The sequence below is a fragment of the Lithobates pipiens genome, unplaced genomic scaffold (assembly GCF_037356315.1).
Source record: "Lithobates pipiens isolate NorthernLeopardFrog02 unplaced genomic scaffold, aLitPip1_a1.2 Scaffold_30, whole genome shotgun sequence".
NCBI lineage: Eukaryota > Metazoa > Chordata > Amphibia > Anura > Ranidae > Lithobates > Lithobates pipiens.
In genome coordinates, this window is record NW_027507791.1 from 59,110,551 (window position 1) to 59,130,772 (window position 20,222).

Genomic DNA, 20,222 nt, shown 5'->3' on the forward strand with positions numbered 1-20,222 from the left:
GGCCCTATGGCGAAACCCTTGGGGACCTATTGATTGCGGGGCCTTGGAGTGCCACAAGAACCTGGCTGAGAAACTCTGCACAAATGAGTTCATACTGTCATGTCCATGCAAGAGAAGAACTCTTATACTTACCTCTCCAATGGACTGGGTGTCTTCTGCATTCAACACTCTTGGCGCTGTCAGATGTTTTTCTCAACCACCACGTTACAATTCCTTCCTTTAACCCCTACACCACTACAGAACTCAGCAGTGCTGGAAAAAGTAGCCTGGTAAATTAGTTAATTAATTAGAGGAAGCTGCAGAGGGGAACTCTACTTCAACATTGGCCTTGAGGCGGAACTGATAGGGACCTCTTCTTACAGAACCCTGGGGCTCCTCGGAACCCTGTTTGAAAAAAAACTACACTAGTGAATTCGTGCCATCACAGCCCTGCAAGAGAAGATGTCAGGACCTGGATCCACCTAGCAATCAGCAGATCCCAGTGATCAGTTGCCACCTGATGCTGATGCTGGCTGCTAGGAGGGCTACTAGTGCATATCGCTCTACCGTGCCCCCCCCCCCCCCACCTTTGGTGTCCAGGCACTGACTGGGTATTCTGTTAGCAGACTGCAGGGGGGCCAGGGAGTCAGACTTGAAAGCTGGCTGTGGCCAACTTCTACACAGTGCCACCAGCAGGTATTCCAGGTCCTGACAGGAGATCTCATATATTCACCTCTTCAGTGGCCTGTGTGTCTTCTGTATTCAACACTTCTGGTACTGTCAGGTGTTCTTGTCCACTACCACATGTCCTATTTTCTTCCTCCAATCCCTACATGAATATATGGCTCAGCGATGTATAAGAAAGGAGCAACAGTGTATGTTGGGGGACATAGGCATCTGACACTCCTGGAGATGTTCAATGCTGAAGACACTCTGAAACAAAGGGTAGGTAGGCCACACAAACCGTCAGAGAGGAGCATATAAAGCCGATCATAGATTATACAATTTTCCTAATAAATTTCCTTTAGATTTACCTTCAACTATGTAGTGCAAGCGCCTGCCTGATTGCATACAAATTGCAAGCGTTTAGGTTTGACCTCATATTATACGGTGTTGGTAAATCGAAAGGAAAATTTGTACAAGAAAATTGTATAAGGAATGGCCAGTCTAAGAGCTCTTTTCTTTACTGAACGTGTCATAAGTTTCTGCGAAAGGATCCCAGGGGCTCCGCCACAGGGCCACTGTTGTAACAGGGGTCTCTATAACTGGGTGCCCACCCAGATTGTGAATCTTGGGTCTGCATGGTATGCCTAGATATGTTGTGATGGCCTTGTGTTTTGCATTTTGCCTGGGCGTCGCCAGCACATCCCTCTGATTCATAGGGGGACTGTGACTGTCAACATCCTACCAAGCAACCCATGAACCTCTGTTTCTTTTAATGGTATTTTGGGGATATTTCTATTCAGGCTAGCCAAGCCTAGTAACATGATGGTCCAGTGGGGGAGCATCGGCCATGGCGACACCAAGTTTGGCGCCATGTGACCAATTCAGCCCTACATCATTGGTTGTGCCAGTCAAAGATTCTCCATAGTCGGTCACGTGATTGTCATTAGCAGGTTCATCAGCTGACTCACCTTGCGTTACGTGATTTGACTGTTTCTGGCAGCCATGACCACTTCCGGCCATGTGATCAGCAGGCATCCGGTTACAATCAACGGCCTGGACCTGGTCCTTCTCATTGGTTTCCTGGTGATGGAAGACCGGGCAGTGTGGCCATTGGTTGCTGTTGTTCACGTGATTTGATGGTTCCTCAAATGATTGGTTTCTACTCGTCAGGGCCGATTATACCCGAGTTTCGTGGGCTTTTCAACGAGATGTTTGCCTCGTGTCAGCCACGCTAATTCCAGGTTAAGTCTAACATACATTTCTGGGTCACCACAGAGCCGGTGATTTGATCCTATGTGACCCGATTCTCCCTTTAATATTGGTTACTATATTGAGGCTTGGAGCCCATATGGTCAGGTGACAGGTTTTTCTCCAATGGCCTTGGAACAATTGGGGTCCAATTGGCTCTATCATTGGTCTTTATTATTCTTATGTAGTCTATAAATATGAGCAGTGTGGGGGAGCTGTTGTATGCCCTAGTTGAAGTTCTTTGGGAAGAAACTCATTGGGCTTGGTTTTCTGCTTCTCACATTGCCCCTCATTTTTAATCTGTGATCACAGTTTTTATTGATGTATGCTGGTTTTTGGAAATAAAAAAAAAAATGTTTTGACCTACACCATATGGAGGCATTTTTCCTTTGCATAACTTTCCACACACGAGTTCCTTTGTGGTCCAGTCGGTCCTTCCACGCCTGAGGTCCAACCCCGGCATTCTCTTCCTCTGTGGTCTGGTTTGGTGGTGGTCCCTAACACCTTTCGGAGTCGTGTCTGGAGGCCCTGGGTTCCTTGGAGTTCTGTTGATCTGCCAATCCTGGCATCCATGCCTTTATGACATTCATGTCCACCTGTTCGGGTAAGTGTAGATATACTTCCCCCTTTTTTTGGCTGAAGATGTACCATTCCTGATGCTTCTTATACCAGACATTGCCAGCGTATTCCATCTCTGATTAGTCATCTTCTGGTGGTTGACAAATATGGCCCTTCTCAGGACCTTCCCACTCATTGGACTTTTTCACATTTCCATTTGTGCCATTTTTTTATAATTGCTTTTTGTATTACTCACTTATATATTGATATAAGAGTTTATCCCCTAGCGCTACATTATTTACCATTCTCTATAACCTCACTATCATCCGTTAAATTAATATTGATTTAAGGCCTACTTACGACTTAACAAAATATGTCAAAGATGAGAAATGTGAAGGTGAAAAAAAAAAAAAACTTCAAAAGAAAAAGAAAAATTTATTGCAAAATGCAATCTGGAATAAAAAGAAAAAATAATAAAGTTTCCCAGTAGGCTTAAAAACAAAGTCGTATGTACTACTTGCACTTCCCTTTTCCATAAACATATATAACGGAGGCAATACATTTACAATCATTGTGTATAAACATAGGAACTGGAATGCCTTATTTGGCTGCGATTGGACACGCTTAGTATAAATCAAGGATCATTTTTACTACATGTGTATGTTGGCTGTATTCACACAAGGATGAACTCTTAACAATTGGTGGCAAGGCTTCACTGAAAAGAATGCGCTTTAAGTGTGTGCGTGTTTATGTGTGCTTCAAAAGTAGAGCAGCTCCGGGCATGTTCCCTTTGACACATTAAGTTCAAATGATTTACTAAACAGAGAATCAATATGCAGAAATATCTAGGAATTTCAGGAATGGCCTTTTTTAAGATTGGTCCAGCCTGGACCAATGAAATTATGCATATTCTATAGCTGGCCAATCCCTGTGAAAGCAGAGAATCACTGTAGTAGCCACCACTACTACAGTAAATTTTGCTATCTTTGGGGTCCTGTGCTTGCAAGGTAACCACTGAGAGTTGCTCGCTCAGCATGGGTGCCAGAACCGTATTGCACAGAGTGGATCCTTACCTCCTCTTCTGGTGTCCCCTGTCGGAGCTCTCTGCTTTTCCTCTCCTGCGCGTGCTTCTGAAACAGGCTGTGTGCGTCCAGAATTTGGCGTAAACATGAAAGCATGGATCCATCCTGCCTTGTATCAACGGTTCAGGCTGGTGGTGGTGGTGTAATGATTTGGGGGATATTTTCTTGGCACACTTTGGGCCCCTTTAGTAGCAATTGAGCATCATTTAAACACCTCGGCCTACCTGAGTATTGTTGCTGACCATGTCCATCCCCTTTATGACTACAGTGTACCCATCTTCTGATGGCTCCTTCCGGCAGGATAATGCACCATGTCATAAAGCTCAAATCATCTCACCCCGGGTTTCTTGAACATGACAATGAGTTCACTGAACTTCAATGGTCTCCACAGTCACCAGATCTCAATCCATTAGAGCAGGGGTTGACAAATTTGCTTGGAATCTAGGAGCCAGCTTAAAAAGTTAAGAGCCAGGTCCGTGATGGCGATCCGGACCTGTCCCTGGCCTGACATGGAGACGAGTGAGGGGAAGATAGCAGCGCCGTCGCCGCCCCCCCCCCCCCCCCCATCTCCAAGTCATTGCCCAAAACTCTTAGAGGGACATTTTATTTATTTTTTTCAAATGACAATTTTTTTTTCAATTGCATTTTAGTGTAAATATGAGATCCGAGGTCTCTCTGACCCCAGATCTCATATTTAAGAGGACCTGTCATGCTTTTTCTATTACAAGGGATTTTTACATTCCTTGTAATAAGAATAAAAGTGACACAACATTTTTTTTAAAAGAACAGTGGAAAAAAAAAAAAGTTAAAATAAGCAGAAAAAATAATAATTTTTAAACGCGCCCTGTCCTGCCCGCATATAAAATCGGTGTTCGAACCACACATAGGAGGTAGCGCCATGATCGGTAGAGCGAGAGCAATAATTCTAGCCCCAGACCTCCTCTGTAACTCAAAACGTGCAACCTGTAGAATTTTTTTAAACGACGCCTATGGAGATTTTAAAGGGTAAAAGTTTGTCGCCATTCCATGAGCGGGTGCAATTTTGAAGCGTGACATGTTGGGTATCAATTTACTCGGCGTAACATTATCTTTCACAATATAAAAAATAATTGGGCTAACTTTACTGTTGTCTTATTTTTTTATTAACTAAATTATTTTTCCCAACAAAAGTGCGCTTGTAAGTCCGCTGCACAAATACGGTGTGACAGACAGTATTGCAACAACCACCATTTTATTCTCTAGGGTGTTAGAATAAAAAATATATATAATGTTTAGGGGGTTCTAAATAAAGGGAAGAAGAGGCAGGTAATATAAAACAGGCAGAGGAAACTTCATTAGCATTGCTGGTTTGTCATACCAACAGCGACCACAAGAGGGCGCCAGATTCCATAAGGAATCATAGGACCGCAGAAGGCCTCAAAGCCGCGGCCTAAATTTTCGGCCACCGGCGGAACGGCCCGACGCGATCACGCTGGGGGGGTCCACAGAGACAGGATACCCCCAGCTGTGCTGCCCCAGGCGCGAGGTCGCTATTTCTAGTCGCCAATGCGACCTGGCGCCCGGGTTTTGTCGAGCCCTGCATTAGAGCATTTTAGGATTTGGTGGAATGTTTCCAACACCTTGTTGAATCTGTGCCACCAAGAATTACAGCAGTTCTGAAGGCAAAAGGAGGCCCAACCCGGTACTAGCCAGGTATAACTAATAAAGTGGCCGGTGAGTGTACCTTGCGGCTTTGAAGTGGTTTACTGGGGTTCTGGTTGAATCTATAAGTCATAACCAGGTATTTTTTTTTTTTTGTGGCAGTGGCTCCTAAGCTGCTGGAACATTTTCAGAAGCGGTGGGAGGGTAGGGAATGCCCAGCGTTTCTTGGGCTTGATGTTTTTAACAGCGTGCCCAAGAAATGATCCAAGGGTGTGGCCGGCTGGTCACAGAGGCAATTAAAGACCAGATTGTCTTTGATCACTTCTATGGCCTTGGAGAACTGAAGCGATGTCATGACATCACTTATGGTCTAGGGTGGAGGTAAACATTTTATTTATATATTTTTTTTTAAAGCAAAAGATCAAAAAACATTTTTTTGACCTTTTGCTTTTAAAAGGTTAAGAAGAGCTTTGGGGTCTTTTTGACCCCAGATCTCTCCATAAAGAGGACCCGTCATCCTTATTTCTATTTCTAAAGTGATAAAAAAAAAAAAATTAAAAATTTAAGCGATAGTGTAAAAATAAAATAAATAGGAAAACACAAACATACCCCTATCCCTGCACGCTCGTGCGCAGAAGCGAACGCATGCGCAAGTTGCGAATGCATATGTAAACAGTGTTTGCATCACACGTGTGACGCATCTCTGCAAATGTTAGAGAGAGAGCAATAATTCTAGGGCTAGACCCCCTCTGTAACTCTAAACAGGTAACATATTACAATTTTTTTGCCTATGGAGATTTTTTATTTTATTTTTTTAAGTACGGTACATTGTTGCAGTTTTATGAGTGTGCGCAATTTTAGTGCTACACATTAGGGATCTATTTACTTGGCATAACATCAGCTTTCATATTTTACAAAAAATTGGGGTATGTATTGTGTTTTTATTTTTTTTATTCATTAAAGTGTATTTTTTTTTCCCCAAAAAATTGCGTTTAAAAAAAAAAAACGCTGCACAAATACCCTGTGACATAAAAAATTGCTACGATCGCCATTTTATTTGCTAGGGTCTCTGCTAAAATATATATATTTTATATATCATACAGAAGACAGAGCGGCCGAATGGAGTACGGCTGTGGCGGCCGCTCAGGCTGCTCTGTCTTCTGTCACGTCAGGCTGCATTTATAGGACAGGTAAAGCTGCATTTATGGGACTTGCAAGGCTGCATTTCATGGGCACTGGTAAATATTTTAGGACACCATTTAGCTCAGAATATTTTTTTTCTTGTTTTCCTCCTCTAAAACCTTGGATTGTCTTATAGTCAGGTGCGTTTTATATAGCGAAAAATACGGTTTATAGACTTGTAAACAAAGGGTGCCAGAAAATGCTTGGTCTTCACGTGGTTAAAGTTGTCACAGGGAAGGAAGTAAAGGAAAATGTGCTTGTGGGTACACCCGTTTCCCCTCACTTTATAGCAGTGGTTGTCACCTTATGAGATAAATGAAGCCTTAAATGCGGCCCCTGACATCACCAAATGGCCACACACAATGTTTAGAATATGTATTGCTTTAGAGGACTGTTAGAAACTGCAAACCTAATACAGGAAACGAGGGTCAGAGAGTGTGGACATTTTTGGGTGGGGTTTTGCTGCAGAAGACAATATGAAACTGGAAACACGAGGCTAGCAGAGATCAAAGCTATTACTAAATCAACGTTCCCTCTACAGACTGCTGAGGTCCGAGGGCCATATACCAATGGGCTGCTTTTGGCCCCTGCGCCACACGTTGGGCACCAGGGCCTTCGAGCAACTGCCTCTTAATTCCTGTTGCGTTTCCAGGACAGGAAGTGAAGGGAAGCTCCCCCAACAGGACAAGGGATTAAAAAAAAAAAAAAAAAAAAAATCTCATCTGAATTAAAAATTTAAGAAAGAGTTTTTGACTTAGCTACACTTTAAACAGGAGCCCAATAAAATTGACAGGGAGATGTGCAGAGGTTGTTATGAAAGAACACAGAAAGGAGTAACAAATTCATTACAGAGTGAAAGAAGGTAAGCGGAAATTCTGCTGTGTAAACTCCGAAGCATTCTTTGAATTCTTTAACAATGTTTTCTGGCAGTACAGTAATGTCTGAAATGAAAGTCATTGCACACGGACAAAGTGCAATAACCTTGACAGCCCGTCAACTCCGCTTAACTCTTTTAAAGTAGAGTTGAAAAACCCCCCAAAAATAGGAAAAGAAACAGATATTTATATAGCTACCAAGTGATTTGCCTTTTTTAAAAGTAGAACTCAAGGGTTTTTTTGGGGGGGGTTTTTTTTTTTTTTTTTTCGATCCTCATGTTAAAAAAAAAAATATTACCACTCTTCCTTTACCTTCTGCACGCTCCAGCGCTGCCCCCAACATTCTCCTTGGTGCAGCACAATCAGAATGACATCCATTTCATCCCTCAATTATTCAGCATCCCCAAAAATGTATATTTATATATATATATATATATATATATATATATATATATATATATATATATATATATATATATATATATATATATTTTTTTTTTTTAGCAGAGACCCTAAGGAATAAAATGGTGATCGTTGCAATTTGTTACGTCACACGGTATTTGAGCAGCAATTCTTTGAGAAAGAAAACTTTCATGGATTAAAAAAGAAGAAAAACACAAATATTTACCCCCATTTTTTTTTGTTTAATGTGAAAGATGATGTTACGCCGAGTAAATATATACCTAACATGTCACGCTTTAAAATTACACTTGCTCGTGGAATGGTGCTAAACTTCGGTACTTAAAAATCTTCATAGGTGACGCTTGAAATAGTTTTTTTTTTTTTGCAGGTTTCCACTTATTACTATTATAAGAAATGCAAACATCCCTTGTAATAGGAATAAGACATAACAGGTCCTCTTTATGGAGACATCTGGGGTCGATGAGACCCCAGATATCTCATGCTTTCTAGGGTAGAGGAGATCAAACAAAAAAAAAAAAAAAAAATCAATCTCTGTTTTTCAGCTAAAAAACAAAAAACAAACTGTTTTTACATCTATCAGTGTCGGAAGTCATGGCGTCACTTCTGGCCTCCCAGAATCATAGAGCTGGCCGGGGACCATACGGTCCCGGCCAGCTCTATGGTAAGCAGCCGCCACCACCGTATCGTTAATTCGGTCTCCGGATTGTAGGAAGAGCCCAGAAAAACAACTGAGGGCGGGGGACCGACATCCCCTCCCGCTGCCTGTAAAGGCAATTCAGCTGCTGATATAACCAGCTGAAAAACACAGATATCTGGATGATGCCTTTAGCTGCAGACATCATGCAGATGTCACCACTTCAACCTCATACGACGTCCTATGGGTGGAAAGTGGTTAAGGTGGTGCACTAATTTCTGAGTCCACTATTCTTGTGAGTGTGATTTATTCTTTTGCTTTTAATAAAGTTTATAGTGTTTTTATGGTATTACACTATCCAAGCCTGGAGGTCGACCGATATGGGTTTTTCTCTGGCCGATGCCGATATTTAGAAATCATGGCGGCCGATAGCCGATATATGATGCCGATTTTTTTGGGCCGATATGTTAGGCCGATTTTATTTTATTTATTTATTTTTTGTTAGTAAATTAGTTCGAACCACCAAACATATATTTTTAAAGCACAGGCCCATCACTTTTCTTGCTGTAACAAAGAATGTAAACATCCCTTGTGACAGCAATAGGCATGTGACAGGTACTCTTTATGGAGAGATCTGGGGTCTATAAGACCCCAAATCCCTCCTCTACCCTTAAAAGCATTCAAACCACCAAGATCTGTGTTCAAACTTCTAATGTTTGCGTTGTTTATTGCAATGATTTACAAGTGTTGTGTATGTTTGTCTGTGCATTTTTATTGTGCAGGTGTATACATTATGTGTGGTGGTGTATTTTGTGTGTGTGTTTACCTCCTTCCTCTAGAAAGCCTAGTCAAAAGCTGTAGGCCACATTCACATTGGAACGTGTTAAAATGCATGTGACAAAGTCAACGTTATGGATAGAGGTTTTTTTTTTTGTCTGTTTTCACGTGTTCTGAGGAGTATAGAAGTCAATGGTAACACATGAAAATGCATGTATGATGCACTTTACGTGCATTTCCTGCTGCTGGTGGCATGCCTAAATATCCCTTTATTGGCCAACACGAAAACTCACTTTAAAAACGCTTCCAAGCATTTGCAAAATGCAGAGCAGCACAACGCAAAATGGCCTTATGGTCCTCTAGCCATGGTGACACCAGCCCATATCCTTAGGAAAGGAGGGAACTTGAGATCTACACAGTATTGTATAATGTGAAGGTATAAAGTACTAATCTACACATGTCAAAAAAAAGCGCCTCAAAAGCGCCCCTCTCCATTGGGAAGTGCTTGAAAAATGCTTCAAAAGAGTCTCAAAATGGTTCTTGCAGCAGTTTTGTTGAGTCACATGACCTTCAAAAACTCCTACAAGCCTAACGAAGGGGGGCAAGAAATGTTGGACTTGGTCCTTTTACGATGTGATCTCTCTGCAATAAAGCTTCAGATGACATCTTTGACGATCCATGGTGTGCTGGCAAATATGCGAGTTGGTTCATGCACATGGATGCATTGGAGGCTACCAGCTGTATGTAGGTGTAAAGAGTAGCATAGATGGTAACATTTGCAAAATAAACTAGGCCTCAACTAAGCCCTTGTACACACGGTCGGACATTTCGACAACCAAATCCGTCGGATTCTGTCCGTCGGATTCTGTCCGTCGGATCGTGTCCGAAACTGTTGCATACACACGGTCGGACTAAGTTGTCGAAAAATCCAATCATTCAGAACGTGATGACGTAATTTCATTACGATGGGACTGCATTCAGGCTAGTAGCCAATAGCTTTGATGTAGGAATTTGATCTGAGCATGCGTGGCACTTAGTCCGTTCAAAATTCTCTACACATGATCGGAGTATGTCCGATTGAACCAGTTGGTCGGAAAATATTTCCAACAAGTTGGAAAATTGGGTCCTACGGAGATTCCGACGGAATCAGTCCGATGCATACCACACACAGTCGGATTATCCGACAACACGGTCCGATAGGACACATTCCGACGGATTCTCCGACCGTGTGTACAAGGGCTAAGACATATCAATTTGTATGGTATTCCAAATGCCTGTATTAAAAAAAAAAAAAAAAAGGAGCGCTTACTCCTCAAAAGCTCCTGAAAATTGCTTGAAATGCGCTGCAAAAGCGGTCGCCATTTTATATTCAGTTTTCAAGCGCCTCAGTGTAAAAGGGGTTTTAAAGTCGCCAACCAAGAATTTTGCCAATATACAATTCCCAAAGCACACGTTCCTGAAAAGTGGGTGTGTGTGTGTAGACGGGTGCTGCAGCTGGAACCGAAGATAATTAGAGCAAGAGAATGTCACCGGCACACCATGGATCTCCAAAACAGGTACAAAGCTTTATTTGGCAATCGCATCATCATAGCAAAAGCAATATTTTGGAGCTTTGCAGGACCTCATATGTGCCCTATAAAGACCTGTTTCGGAGATCCATGGTGTGTTGACCACATTCTCTCACCATGAATTTTGCCGAAGCATGGATAGGCAAGTATAAAACTCTGGGCAAGGAGAAATTTCAAGGACAAAATGTACGAAGGTACAGTTATCCTTTAAAAAGGTAATATAACTAGAAGAAGAAATGGTAACCATTGGAAGTATTGTTGGCAGTGTTATAGCTTGTTCCATCCCATCTGGAGATCTTGGTGGAAATGTAGATGTGGAAAAAAGTAAAAACAAGGGCATGTAAAAATAAAATAACGTATCCATGCATTAACCAAATACAGGTTTTAGAATATAATAGTTTTTAGTTTTGGCAATGGTGGTCCTTTGAACCTAGTGTCACTTTAATTCATTCAGCTGTAGAATATATTAGGTGGCCATTTTGCCTTGGGAACCAATATTCTGAGCTCATGAATGAGATGTATGCAGCGTTTGAGGCATGAAGAACTATAACCAAGGTCACTGAAGCTATACCTGCCATGAGAACCCGGAGTCCCTGGAGTCATTTATTGGAGTGGGTCACACACAGCACACACAAACATTAAAGTCACATGCAAAACAGAATGACGGTCATGTCTTACCAGGCTGCAAGGGGACTGGTAGGAAAGTGGGACAGCGGCAGGGTGAAATGGACAAGAAAAAGACACAGGTTAGTTGAGACAGAAACAAATGAATGGTACACACATGAACACTGAGGATGTTGCAGCCGTTTAGTGCTTATGTGGACATTTTCGCTCAGATACTGCAGTCAGTAACAAACAACTGACAATAAATTGCATTATCTAAACTAAACAAGACCACAGTGCTTGACAGTGAGTCATCAGCCTGATAATTATCTCATGGGCTCTGCCTGGATTATCAAATCTGCAGACAGCTAAATCAGAAAATTGGACCATTGCTGGCATGTGTACAGCCATTTTGAAAACAAGCCAGCGGGCCTCAGTCCTTCAGACCCTACAATTTTCATATGCAACCCCTTTACCCAGAAGAACGCTTGAGATCATTTTAAGGATCTCAGGGAACCCCTGCTAAAATAAAATAATTGGGGTGGGGGTAGGGGAGTGGGAAAAACGGCTCTTACATTGGTGGTCCATGAGAAGAATGTTCCTTACAGTGGGTCGTCAGCGGGAAGAATGCGCCTTACACTGGGTGGTCAGTGGGAAGAGTGCTCCTTACTTTAGTGGTCAGTGGGAAGCATTCATAGGTGGTCATTGAGAAGAATGCTCCATACATTGAAGGTTAGTGGGGAGAATTCTATCTACCTTGTTGGTCAGTGGGAAGAATACGGTTTACGTTGGTGGCCAGTGGGACGTATAACCCCTTACAGTGGTGGGCAATGGGAAGAATACTCCTTACAGTGGTGACCAGTGGGAAGAATGATCTTTACATGATGGTCTATGGGAAGAAAACCCCTTACATTGGTGTTCAGTGGGAGGAATGCCCCGTTACTTTGATGTTCAGTGGGAAGAATGTCCCTTACATTGGTGGTCAGCGGGAAGAATGCCCCTCACATTGGTGGTCAGCGGGAAGAATGCCCCTCACATTGGTGGTCAGCGGGAAGAATGCCCCTCACATTGGTGGTCAGCGGGAAGAATGCCCCTCACATTGGTGGTCAGCGGGAAGAATGCCCCTCACATTGGTGGTCAGCGGGAAGAATGCCCCTCACATTGGTGGTCAGCGGGAAGAATGCCCCTCACATTGGTGGTCAGCGGGAAGAATGCCCCTCACATTGGTGGTCAGCGGGAAGAATGCCCCTCACATTGGTGGTCAGCGGGAAGAATGCCCCTCACATTGGTGGTCAGCGGGAAGAATGCCCCTCACATTGGTGGTCAGCGGGAAGAATGCCCCTCACATTGGTGGTCAGCGGGAAGAATGCCCCTCACAGTGGTGATCAGTGGGAAGAATGCTCCTTACAGTGGTGACTAGTGGAAATAATGCCCCTACATTGGTGGACAATGAGAAGTATGCTCCCCTTGCAGTGATGGCCAGAATGCCACCCATGCAGACATCTAAAAAGATCTGTCAAGTTGCTTTGGATCTGCAATTATGTAGATGACTATCAAATGAGAGGTTGATCAGCTATAACTCAAGGAACCTATAGCAACCTCTGGCAGAATCCTGTTTGAGAATGGCTGCTATAATAAAAGAGTTCCTTCAGACTGTTGCATTCCATTGCAGAGTGCAGTACAGGCGTTAAGATGCAAAAGGATGTACCAGGAACATAACTCATCTCTGATTAGGTGCATCCTACATCCCTGCTGGCTGCTGATTACCATAAGGGATCATGCACATGGTATTGTCAATATTCCCATAGCACATGTTCCTGGAGATGGGCTCGTCAGTAGCGGGTGCTTCAGCAACTGCCAGCTGGAAACTGGGCTCATCACAAACCAAAACACATATTGGCCAGTTCACCCAATATTGTCAAATATTGTCCTAAGCTTTTTTTTCAGAATGATCACATGGCAAGAGGACCAAGTGTAACGTTTCAGAGTCGCGTGGGACCCCTTTGTCAGGTAGGTGATTACAAGCCTGACGAAGAGGTCATGAAATGTTGGACTTGGTCCTTTTACGATGTGATCTCTCTGCAATAAAGCTTCAGATGACATTGACGATCCATGGTGTGCTGGCAAATATGCGAGTTTGCTGATGCACATGGATGCATTGGAGGCTACCAGCTGTATGTAGGTGTATAGAGTAGCATAGACGGTAACATTTGCAAAATAAACTAGGCCTCAACTAAGACGTATCAATGTGTATGGTATTCCAAATGCCTGTATTAAAAATACTGTATGGATCAGATACACCTGTCATGACAGAAATACGTTGGTCTTTGCGTTCCTCTTTCTAAAGCGTCCTAGTTCCCTGGTTGTCCGTGGAATTAGCAACTTCTGAGACACAAGGTCTGAGAAAAAGCTCAGCAAATGAAAGCCTAAAACCAGTCAGTACTGCTCCTTTCTCTAGTTGTCTAGATCAACAATTCAAAGTATTTGAACCAAAGCATCAGCATGACTGTCACACAACTAACATTTTTAGGAGAGGTCAGCAGTGGTAGCCCATATACTTCTTTCATGACAGGATTAGTTGGGTTCTTTTCACTTCAAACTGAGGAGCGGAAGTCATGTTTGAATGAAATTTGTCTAGAAGTCTAGCTAGCAGAAGAGCTAAGCATTTTTTTTTAAGAGCATACATGATAAGAACCAGGATAGCTGGTTCGACAGGAACAAACAACAATATAATATATCAAGCTAGAGTGTAAACCCGTATGTGAAATCTTCTTGGACACAGACTAAATGAGCCATTGCTGAATGCTTTGGTGGTAGCCAGGATTCTGAAAAGCTTTAAAGCGCTCTCCACATTCAAAACCAAAAGTAGGAAAGCTGTTGAACTACAAACCCCAGCATGGTCTCACTAGCCATGAAGTAAAAGGGTCCATCCTTACACAGTTGATATTAAAATGTTTATCCGATGATAGTGAAGTCAACCACCTAATCTTTTCCCAGATTTCCCAAGGACCCCAACGGGTGAGATCGGATGTTCCCATATTTTATGGAAAATATACCAGCCTTATGATGGCTCTACAAATACCATCATGGCAACAAGTCCAATTTTCACCAGCCAGGTCAGTAAAATACTGACCAGGTGGCAACCCTTGTGAGATCTCAAGAGCTTGAATTAACAGGTTTGCACATTTGCTGCAGGCAGTACAAAGTAGTCCTGCAAGGACACTAGTAAGTAAGATCCAAGGTTCCCATCTTTTCTGGAAGAAAAATACTACCCTTATGATTGGTTTCCTATGAATTACATGGCAACAAGTCCCATTTTTACAGGTTAGGCCAGTAAAACAGTGACCAAGTGGCAACCCTGGTAAGATTTCAGTGCTTGAGTTTACAGATTTGCAGTAAGCATTACGAAGGGGTCGCCTACCTACTAACTTCTTGGTAGTGACAAGTTTTGCTCATTGTATCCATACAAGGACCTAAAATGTTGTGCAATATAAGCAATGCTGATATTTTATAAATGATTAGCTCATTTTGTGTATGTGTAAAGTTCACATAGGATCATAGGCAGATTAGTATGTTTTTTTTCCCCTTGCCTTAGAGCAGTGGTCTCCAAACTGTGGCCCATGGGCCAGATGTTGCCCTTTGCTTGCCTTTATCCAGCCTTCGCAACACTATTCCTCCTACTGACACCAACAATTGTGCACTATTCCTACCACTGACACCAACATTTGGGTACTATTACTTCTGTGACACCAACGATTGGGCAGTATTCTTTTTACAGACACCAACAGGGCACTATTCCTTCTATTAACACCAATGATGGGGCGCTATTCCTCCCAATGACACCAACCATGAGGTATTAATGCTCCCACTGACACCCATGATGGGACAATATTTATCAGCCTATAGACCAGAGGTGCAATTACATGTTTTTACTTCCACTGACCACCAGGCCTGAGGCATTTTCTACTCCAACTGACCAAAGTCTCACCCTCCTAAAGTCTGAAGGATATTAAACTGACTCGTGGTTTAGAAAGTTTGGAGATCCCTGCCCTAGAGTACGCAACACAGGCGTGTTTTTCTTGGGAAAGCTTCATCTGTATGCCCCAGTCCCCAAACTTTGGTGGGCACTAAATCCCAATCTTGACATGGACCCCATCTAGAGCTCTCTGGCTCACATTTTGCATCCCACAATGCAAAGCATATCCCTCGATAATCTACAAGGAGTCATGTGCTTTGCACGGGAAGATGTGGATCAAAGAAACCAACTTAGGCTCCTATATGAGATTAGTAATGTACACCATTTTGTACACCATTTTGTTAAAAGCAGGCCAGCTTTAAAGAAGAGCTCCAGGAACACAAGGTCTCGGGTCTGGTGTGAGGACGGTGTAATGCATTAGGGCTCACATAGATGGATGTTATCCTACATTGATGACTTAAATGCAATATTCCTATTTATTTTAATGGCGTATTGTGGGTGATCATTCTAAAAAATTGCATTGGGTCTTTTTTTTGACACATTCAACCCTACGGAGGTCCACTCACGCTGCAGGCAAAACAGACCAAGCTCAGCATTTTGAACGTATGCATTTTAGGAGCATTGTGTTTGAATGCAAAAGGTAATATTGACCAACACCACCCATCTACATAGACAATTTAACACTATTCGGTCAATCAGTTGTGTAGGAAATCTTTATGGGCTTTAACAAAACCAGCAACCAGTGCTGGCTCCAAAATAGTGACTTTGGGTGTCTTTAGACACATTCAATCCTACTGAGGTCCATTCACATTGCAGGCAACACGGGTCAAGCTCAGCATTTTGAATGCATGCATTTAAGCAGCATTGTGTTTGAATGCAAAAAGGTAATGTTGACCAACAACACCCATCTACAACTCCGTGGTCAAACAGTTGTGTGGGAAATCCTTATGGGCTTCAACAAAAACCAACAACAAACCAATCCTTGGCTCCAGATAGTGACTATTTTACGGGGGTGCATTACAATGTGAATAGTTGGGTACATTTACTATTAAATTCTACATGAAGGATGTAAGTAGGGGAGGAGGGGGGGGGGGGTAGAATACATTCTAGGGAGACATTGCTGTTTATTGCTTGAGACACCAGCTCTACCGACAACTATTGCTGGACAGGTCAAGGCCAAATTTTTAGGATTAGCGGCATGGAGATAAGTTTATTGCACAAGGTCTCTTTGATCTCATTACTTCTTTGAGAACTTGTGTCCTTAAGAGTTTTTCCTTATTTGGCTAGGTACACATGCTGGGACCTGTAGTTCTTCAGAAGTCAAATAGGTTATATAAGCTTGGCAGGGGTGCAAGGTTAACCCATACAGAGCTCGATCAATACAGACATGCCTATCCCATAAATAAAGTATATTTTTAGATGTTTTTCCACATACCTTGGCAAGTGAGGGTGTCGTTTAGAAGGCGCTCTGTGACACAGACAGATAACGGTGGACAGACGATGAAGACAGATGCCAAATTCCGAGAAGGCAGAGTGGAGAGAGAGAGAAACAAATAGGCATGACAACAGACAGTGTGTGAGAGGCACAGACAAACATGGCTATCCTCCGGCATTCACAGGGAACATTTTAAGTGCAGGTCTTTGCAAAGTAGAAAGTAAAGTGCTGCCAGTAATGGAGAGTAGACACTGAGGAGGCGTGGAAAACCTCCCCTAGATTCATGTGTACACAGAGCATGTTATGCATGTGCAGAGATAAGGCAGCTCACAGAAACACAGAACAAAAGTCACGCACAGAACTACAGCAAATGCAAAGCAAAAAACAACATAAAATAAAAAGGCAAATGCATGAGCCTCTCAATGAGCGATGGCATGTCAAAATTCAACCAGGAAGAGCTTTAAAGTGATATATATTTTAGTTTATTCAATAAAATAAAACTCAACCGATTAATGATCCAGGGAATTTCCAATTACTTTCTGGGGGATTAGGAAAGAATCTATTTTTCCCAGCTAGAGCCAACTGGACCATGCTTCACAGGGGTTTATTTTTTGCCTTCCTCTGGGTCAACTGAGGGTATAGGCTTCTGTACATGAAGGCTGAAAAAAAAAAAAAAAGGAGGAGCTTGCAAGGAGGTCCTGTACCAACGATGTGATGTTAGTAAAGACAAGAGCACTGATCGGATGCCGATCGGCTGCTGTTTTCCAGCATGCTCGTTCAACAGAAGAGGGTCGTGAGATAGGCTACTGTACCAGTTTATTTCAGTTGATATGCAGCCTGTGTGTATGGGGCTTAGCTTTGGATATAGTAGGGAAGAGTTAAAGTGGACCTTGGGACATAAGTGCCCCCTCCCATTACACAATTAGACTTGTAATTTTTATTTTATTTTTAAATACAATTTTTTCGAAACCTGGAGCCTGCTTTCTTGGCTAGATGAGAAGGCCGTCAAGCCAGCTGCCTCATGCTTCCTGAGATACCACATCATGCATTCAAGGGGCTTCAGGGCAATCTCCATGGCACTGCGCATGCAACACCAATTTATGCCACATTCATCATCAGGGGGCTAGCTGCAAGAACCAGAAAGACAGCCAGCCCCCTGAGGATGTATGAAGAGAACATCAAACAACGCTGGATTCGCTGGGAATAGAACTATGCTTTTTTAAGACATCCCAGCAGGCGATGTACAAGGGGAAAGAAAAAGGGGGGGGGGGGGGTGTTGGAATATTCCTCTTCTTTTTTTTTTTGTTATCTATGTCCTCTCAGAGAGATTTAATTTCACTTCCTGTGAACTCTAAATTAGATGAAATCTCTCCAAAGTGAGGGGAAATCCCTTGTCACCAAAAGAAGCTGAACCCTTTGAAGACCCCCTCACCTTCTTCTGTTTCTTTAACAACTCCAAAATTTTGGATTTCCCATCACATCCCATCTTTCTGGCTCTGAGATGTCATGCGACCAAATGACAGGAAGCCAATTCTGGAAGGTGTCAGTCTGTACCCATGATGGCCAGTTGTTTATGTTTGCCTAATACGTCAAGAGTTCCCAGTCCTCCCCTTTAAGTGGTCCATGGAACTGGGACTGTGGCAGAGGTGAGTCCCTTGCCAACATACTCTATGCCTAGGGGTGTTCCTCATTCTTATCTCAGTAAACTGACCACACATGGTTTAATATTTGAGCTGTAGGTGGTCTAGTTGGCACCATTTGGCTCGAAAAGCTCCAAATGGAAAATTGAAGTAACTGGGTGGAAAATTGTTGGCTGAACAGTGGCTGCTATATCCTATCCTATCAGATACAGTCACTTCTTGGTTATTCAGACAGCTGGAGCCACCAGGGAGATTCCTCCATCCCTGCGGTTTAGCGTAGATAGGGGTATTTATTGATTTTCTAAACACGAGAAATCAAAGTTTGTATAGCTGTCCATACAACAGTAGAACTTCATGTGAAGTTTTTCCTCTTTAAGAACATTTTTTTATTTTCTAATCGGTAATAGGCTAGTGCAATTCGTTTCGTAACGAATCTAAATTCGGCCGAATTTTGCATCTTTCGCACATTCAGGTGCATCCGAATGTCCGAATAAAAAAATAACAAATTACAACGAATACGAAAGAAATATAACAAATTAATTTGAATGAATTCGACATGATTCAAAATTATTTCAACCGCATTCGAAATTCTTTCAACTGCATTCGAAATGATTTCAACATGATTCGACATTATTTCAACCGCATTCGAAAATATTTTGTGACCCGACTTTAGGGCCATGTATCTCGGGGTCACTTGGTGCTAGACACTTCAAATTTAGATATGTTGTAGTGCTAGTATTATTGTGTTTGTAGTGCTAGTATTATTGTGTTATTGTGTTTGGGGTTTCTAGCTATAAAAGTGACCCCAAGATATGTGGCCCCAAAATCGGGTCGCAAAATGTTATTAGTTATTAGAGCAGAGAATGACATTTTGCGACCAGATTTTGGGGCCAAATATCTCGGGGTCACTTATAGCTAGAGACCCCAAATTTGGTATGCAAATACAATAGTACTAGCACTACAACATATCCAAATTTGGAGTTTCTAGAACCAAGTGACCCCGAGATACATGGCCCTAAAGTCGGGGCACAAAATATTTTCGAATGTGGTTGAAATAATGTCGAATCATGTTGAAATCATTTCGAATGCGGTTGAAATATTTTCGAATTTGGTTGAAATATTTTCAAATGTGGCCGATTTTTCAAATTCGGTAGAAAACTAAACGAAATCCGAAAACGAATTTAAGGAAGTTAACGAATATAACTAAACGAAATTAATGAATTAACGAATTAAAACGAAACTAAACTAAACAAATTTTTTCCTTTTGCACATGTCTAATCGGTAATGAGGTCAAGTCGAAGTTCAATTTTTGACTGCGGTAATGAGAAAATTTGAAGGAGCAGAATTTCTCTCAAATTTCTAACACGGAATGACATTTTTGATCTGGAAAATCCATTCACTCCAAAAACCGATAAAAAGCTAACAAAATTTGGAAGCACTTCTAAACAAGATTTGTCAAAGCACGGGATGTACCGATACATTTTTATACAAATTTTCGTATGACTATACATTCAAAAACCTTTATGGCCAGTTAATGGCTAGCCTAAATTGGGAGGTATGCTAAGATTAGGGCTATAAATGATTAAATGGATTAGCTACTGGGAGATTTAACTGCTTGTTGGTAGTCACTTCATGTGTAGCTCACGGAAAAATGTGCCAATGAGATAATTACCAACAAGCATTTAAAGTTAACCTCAAGGCAAAAATCTGACTCACATTAATGTAGCTGAGTGTTCATTAATAATTCATTAAATGTGTCTACAAGTTTGTTCACAGAGCAAATTTTCATGCTAAGAGTGGCAAATCTTAGCCCTTGTACACACGATCGGAGATTCCGACGGAATGTGTCTGATCGGAGCGTTTTGTTGGATATTCCGACTGTGTGTGGTCTACATCGGACTGTTTCCGTCGGAATATCCGTCGGAACAAATTTTC

General features: G+C 42.2%; 1 protein-coding gene across 5 annotated transcripts in view; it reads right to left on the reverse strand.

Moving 5' to 3' along the window:
- The window catches only part of ARHGEF11 (Rho guanine nucleotide exchange factor 11), a 262,171-nt gene that overhangs the window by 152,482 nt on the left and 89,467 nt on the right, over positions 1-20,222 (reverse strand). For 3 of the 5 annotated variants that reach the window (XM_077464298.1, XM_077464300.1, XM_077464296.1), the window contains exons 2-3: positions 16,648-16,680; positions 11,312-11,326 (exon numbers count right to left, since the gene is read on the reverse strand). The exons of 1 other annotated variant lie outside the window; for it this stretch is intronic. In XM_077464298.1, the coding sequence (XP_077320424.1) occupies positions 11,312-11,326; positions 16,648-16,680 (48 nt within the window). The remainder of the gene's footprint in view (positions 1-11,311; positions 11,327-16,647; positions 16,681-20,222) is intronic. One more of the 5 variants, XM_077464297.1, reaches the window with a different exon arrangement.